General features: G+C 43.6%; 1 protein-coding gene and 1 non-coding gene across 2 annotated transcripts; both read right to left on the reverse strand.

The window, feature by feature from the left end:
• Positions 1-366: 366 nt before the first annotated feature.
• On the reverse strand, positions 367-3,820 carry LOC121917882 (eukaryotic translation initiation factor 4 gamma 1-like; the record flags this gene model as incomplete). The annotated part of the gene is made up of 3 exons (XM_042443997.1): positions 3,677-3,820; positions 1,736-1,909; positions 367-564 (listed from the first exon to the last, which is right to left on the reverse strand). Coding segments are annotated over exons 1-3 (483 nt in total), but the record flags the coding sequence as incomplete, so codon positions are not given.
• On the reverse strand, positions 3,543-3,621 carry LOC121917883. Its single transcript, XR_006101120.1, has one exon. It is a non-coding gene; the product is annotated as a small nucleolar RNA SNORD66 (small nucleolar RNA).
• Positions 3,821-5,547: the final 1,727 nt, after the last annotated feature.

Below are 5,547 nucleotides of genomic sequence, written 5' to 3' on the forward strand. Positions count from 1 at the left end.
CAGAATGGCATCAACCTTGTTGTCCTTCCATCAGGGATTCACACACTCAGGAGCATTCAAATTCCTATCAGAGCAATGGAGTGCCCCCCAACTCTTCCTGAAGATGTCCATTCTTGGAAGTGGGATGGAATGTATTTTGTATAGGGCAAGCTTAATGACCCATCAAGCCCTGGGCTACCAGGGTGGACTGTCAACAGCTCACCAAGGACCCTTCAAAGGTAGAAGATGTTCATTGGTACTGTAAGGAAACGTGCTTAGTAACTGAACTGTGGCCCTGGGCTAAGTTCCACATCTCTCTGTATCTAGAAAAGGATCTGAGTTCCAGAGAGCACTGACAAAAACAGGGCAAAAGCCTGGATTACTCACCCCCATAAGACAACGGCACATGTTGGCATAGGCAACTGAGAAGTTTGGCTCGGAGATGGCCTTCTCAAAGATGAGGTCAATGACACCCTTGAGACGTTCCTCTGTGTCGATAGACAGCTCAGTGACCTGTTTCATCAGCTGCTGGAACATCTGTGGTGTCAGCTTGTTCAGAATGCTGCGCACACGCCAGAACAATTCCTAGGTTAAGGAGAGAGCAAGACATGCTCAGTGAATGAGAAGAGTGCCCTACACAAATCCTGTCTGCCCCATCCATTCTCGACCTCTAAAGGTATGGCTATAGCACAAAGAAGAGCTCAGAAACCTACCTAAGAGGCTAGACATTTCACATAGCCCCACCTGCATGAAAATGGCTGCAATGACAGTTTGTCAAAACAAACTTATCAGGTCAGGAAAATTTGTCAGGTGAGGGTAGGAAGAAAAGGGTAAAAAGAGTAGGCATTTCAGGGAATCAAAGAAGACCCTTGTCCCTTTCTCTGAGGCAGGCATAGACAGCAGAGTAACAGCATCCTAAAATTATCAGTACCAAGATGGATGACGATGATAATGAAAGTATAAATACTGGAAGACATACACACACCAGCTGTCTTGCAGTACCAAAACAATCGGTAGCACATTTGTTAAGAAAGACAAAATCAATTGTACCCCTTCATTTTTGTAAATTAGTCAAAACTGGGATGGGCAACAGGTGATCTGTATGCAGCCCCTTGTCTATATTTGATGCCCCAAGGAGGTAAAAAGAGCCACCTCTGCTTTAAAACAACATGTGTAAGAAGCATGCACCTATTTTTAAGCTTAATATCACCTCTGGAATTTCTATGAAGCTTGAAAGTGAGATGTGTGCTACCCAAGCATCTTTTTTTAAAGGGGAATCATCCTGTTTTGTTAATGCACCTTTCAGGACTGTAGGTTAGCTCCCTTCGTGACTGTAGCATAGCAGTAGGATATAGCTTTCTGGTGAGCAAGGGGAGAGGGCTTGCATATTCTGAAGGGGCTAATATGCCTCCAAATTCCATTCACTTACTTATGTGTTGAGGGGAGGGGAGTGGACAGGGACAACTACAACAGTAAGCTTTACATCTGTTTTTATTTTCCATTGTGAATTAATGAAAGATGCAAAGATTTGAATTTCAGAATTCCAGATCAAATTTAGGATCTTAATCACTGAACCAGGCCTTGAACTCAAATAATGAGTCCTTGTATCGCCCTCAATTTTGTAGTGATTATAAAGCTTTTTGTTCATTTTCTAAAACCTGTATCCCTTTTACAGACTAATATTCTAGTCAGCAGAATACTGACAAAACCTGAAAATCAGGAGCTACAGTTACAAGTCACAGGACCATTTACCTACCTGAGTTTTTACATTTTCAGGATCCTCTGGTTCAGTTGCCCGCTTACTGCTGGGCTTCCAAGCCTTCTCAGCCTTATTGAGCTTGACATCTTCGTTCAGAGACACTGCGGCAATAATTTTCCGAGGCTCTTTCCGTAGGCTTTGCTGTGAACGGCGTTGTCCTGGCCCTGGAGGCTTTGGAGGCAAGGGTCAGGGAATGAGTTGGTGTCAGCCTTTCCCAGGCAACCCCATTCCATGATACTTTAAGTAAGTCAGCAATGGCACTGGCAGAGCTTGGATGAACCACTTTACCAAGAAACTGTATGAAACTAATTTCTTTTTGGCAGTACCAACTGCCAATACAGTTCCTCAGCGCTTAACAAGAAGAGCCCTCCCATGGCATCTGTTTCCATCTGGCCTGGGAGGCAGTGAAAAGACAGGTTCAACACCATCGGGCCTATCCTTAAGAAGTAGAATCCTCCCTCCAGTCCATCTACCTTGGTCCAGGCCTCAGAGGGAGAGAAGAACTGCTAGACCTGATCCCATTCTCACCACCATTCCCTTCTTCTTCTGTGTTGTGTCTTTTTAGACTGTAAGCCTGAGGGCAGGGAACCATCTAACCATCTAATTAAAAATAATAATTGTAAGACGCTCTGATAGCTTTTAAGGCTGAAGAGCGGGGTATAAATACCATAATGCCTCTCCAATACGTCCACGGATTAAGATCTCCTATTGGGAAGGGAGATCACCTCCATGTTCCACCAGTGAGGGAAATGAGAAAGAGCCTCCTCAGTTGTGGCACCCCAACTGTGGAATGCTCTTCCCACCAGGAGGTACAAGAGGCATCAATGCTAATGTCATTTAGCTTCCACATTAAAACCTTTGGTCCACGTTAATTCAACTCAGACTGTTACCAGTTTTAACATCTTTAACATCTGTTTTGACAGATGTTGGAGTTACACTGTTGTAGCTTTGACTCCCAGTGCAGCCTAAAAAGGACAACTTTAGGAGTCAGGTAGCCCCACCAAAACACAGGGATTTCTGGGTACTGGGGAACTCCAAGGAGATGAGTGAAGAAGCATCCTCTCTCAGGAGGCCAGGGAATATCTTGCTTTTAAAGAGGAGAAGGAGAAGGGAAAAGACTTTTAAAAGAAAGAAGTTAATGTGGGAGCAATAGCTCCTATTAGGTTTGAGAGAATGGTCCTGGGGAGGCCCTTGTAGACAGACAGGGAATATGCAAGGCAAGGCATCTATGTGGGAGCCAGAGCCCTTCCATGAGTCATTCTCTCCATGCAAGCCCAAATATCTCCATTTTTCCCTGCAGTCCCTCTCAAAATGGTGAAGGAAATAGTGCTGCATCACTTCATATCACTGTTTGGAGAGGTACTACTAACTAAGGGTAGTAGGGATTCTGAGTGCTTCTGGGGGAATTTTCACATTTTTACGAAGCCTTCTGTATGGCTCAGGGCACAAATGTCCCAAAAATTGCACTGAAAAAAATGGGGAAGGGGGTTCCCCAGGAGCCACACACAGCCTAGGGGGAGCATTATTATTACTACTACTACTACTATTATTATTATTATTATTATTAAAGTTTATTTATAAAGCGCTAATATAATGAAGCAGTGGAAAAGCTCAAGTACAAATTGGAACACAATGGTAACAAACAAGACAGCAGCCAGCAACAACAGCATATAATGGATGGTTTAGCAGGGTGGCCAACACGCCATGTTCATCTGTCCTGGCAACACTCCAAACCCTTGGCACTGCAAGGACTATGCTAGTCTGCTACTCAACAAATTGAGCTCCAACAGAAAGTGCTGCCTATCTGCTCAGATCCTCAGTTCCATCACAGGGTTTATCAGTGGCCCAGACACGATGGCACTAACTAGGAGTTCATCACACAGGCAGAGGTGATAGCAAATAGCTCTCAGAATGTAGACATGCCTCGATGGTACGTACCGGTCCACGGTTGGGTGGGTTCGGCCAGCCCAGATTGGCAAAAGAAGGTGTGAAGTCTGGTCCACAGTTCATAGTGCTGAGGCGGACAGGGTCCAAGGGTCGCAAGGGCATTTTATTTGCCTGTTAAGCCACAGGGCAGAGAAAACAAAACACCAAATAAGGCAGAGATTTTGAGACCCTAAGGTTGCACAACTAAAATAATCAGATAAGCAGCTTCCCTTTAGGCATGTGTCAAGTTCTATCTCTCCAGAATTACAGCTTGATGCTAACCAGAATGCCACTTGCCCATTGCGATTTACAGTGGGATCTGCACATCTGCTAAAGTTAGGGTTGCAAGATCTCCATGAAAGTGTAAAAATCACAAATAAAAAAATCACTATTTTTTTACCTGAGAAAACACCTCTCTAGGAATTTCTAGGCCTTCTGGTACAACTCTATGGTGAATATCTGCCAGACAGTGACCACAGAATTGCACTGGAGAACCAACAAATGCCCAGAGAAGTGTTTTCTTTAGGAATCTTTAGGTCCTCTAGCGCAGGTCTATGGTCAACTTTCAAAAGAGTCATGGAAAAGAGAAGGTTAAGAGGTGATATGATAGCCCTGTTTAAATATTTGAAGGGCTGTCATATTGAGTAGGGAGCAAGCTTGTTTTCTGCTGCTCCAGAGACTAGGACCCGGAGCAATGGATGCAAGCTCTAAGAAAAGAGATTCCTCCTCAACATTAGGAGGAACTTCCTGACAGTAAGGGCTGTTCGACAGTGGAACAAACTCTCTTGGAGGGTAGTGGAGTCTCCTTCCTTGAAGGTTTTTAAACAGAGACTGGATGGCCATCTGTTGAAGATGCTTTGATTGAGAATTCCTGCATGGCAGGAGGTTGGACTGGATGGCCCTTGTGGTCTCTTCCAACTCTATTACTCTATGATTCTTATTGTAAATACCAATTATAATGTCTAGGCAAAAATTATTCTGGCAGCAAATAGCATCTGATGGTTCTGGATATCCTGCGTGTTGGCACCCTAAATATCTGGCATCTGCAGACACTTCTCTTGCCCCTGAAATCCCCCAAACCGCCTTCAAAAATAATTTAAAATGTGATTTAAACACCAATGTGCACTACTTCCCTCACAGTTTGTCTCTGCACTCTATGGACCCAGAGGTATTCTCAGGGAAAAAAGAAGTGACTGTAGACTATTGGTTTGGCTTGTTGCACACCTCAACTACCTGCCAAACCTAAAAGAAGGTTAAATTTATTGTTTTGCATTGTTTGAAAATCTATTTTAAAAAAATTAAAATAAAGTAAGCCTGTGAAAGTTACAAAGAAAAACCTTTTCACTGGCCAATTCTGTTTTGTTTTACTTTGTCTGATGCTTTCATTTATTTTTATTACAATGAGATGTTTCAGCCTTTGAAATACGTTCTTATGCTGGTTACTTGCTTTAATACAATCCTTCCCTTTCAATCTCCTGGTGCTACTGCCTGGGAAAACTGGAGGGGTGGGGATGAAGAAGGCATGACTGGAGTGCATGGCAGCTCATCATGGAAATATGGATCAAGCAGAAGACTCAAGGTGGAAAATCCATCATGAGGGATGCTGGGGAGGGGAGAAAACACAGCAAGAGTATTCCTGTTGTTTGTGAGGTATGCATGGCTTTCGCTCAGAAGAAATCCATCTGTGGGTGACCTTCCTATTAATGCAGAGAGACTGCTGATGGCATTCACATAACTGTAATTCGTAAAGATTCCTCAAGGAATCATGAAAATGAAACAGGTTTACACTGATAGTTTGGACAATTGCAGGAGACAACAGCACACAACTTAGTGAACAAAAGTATCCTCTCCTCTACCTCTCTGCAACTATGAAACTACACAGG

The sequence above is a fragment of the Sceloporus undulatus genome, unplaced genomic scaffold (assembly GCF_019175285.1).
Source record: "Sceloporus undulatus isolate JIND9_A2432 ecotype Alabama unplaced genomic scaffold, SceUnd_v1.1 scaffold_1400, whole genome shotgun sequence".
Classification (NCBI taxonomy): domain Eukaryota; kingdom Metazoa; phylum Chordata; class Lepidosauria; order Squamata; family Phrynosomatidae; genus Sceloporus; species Sceloporus undulatus.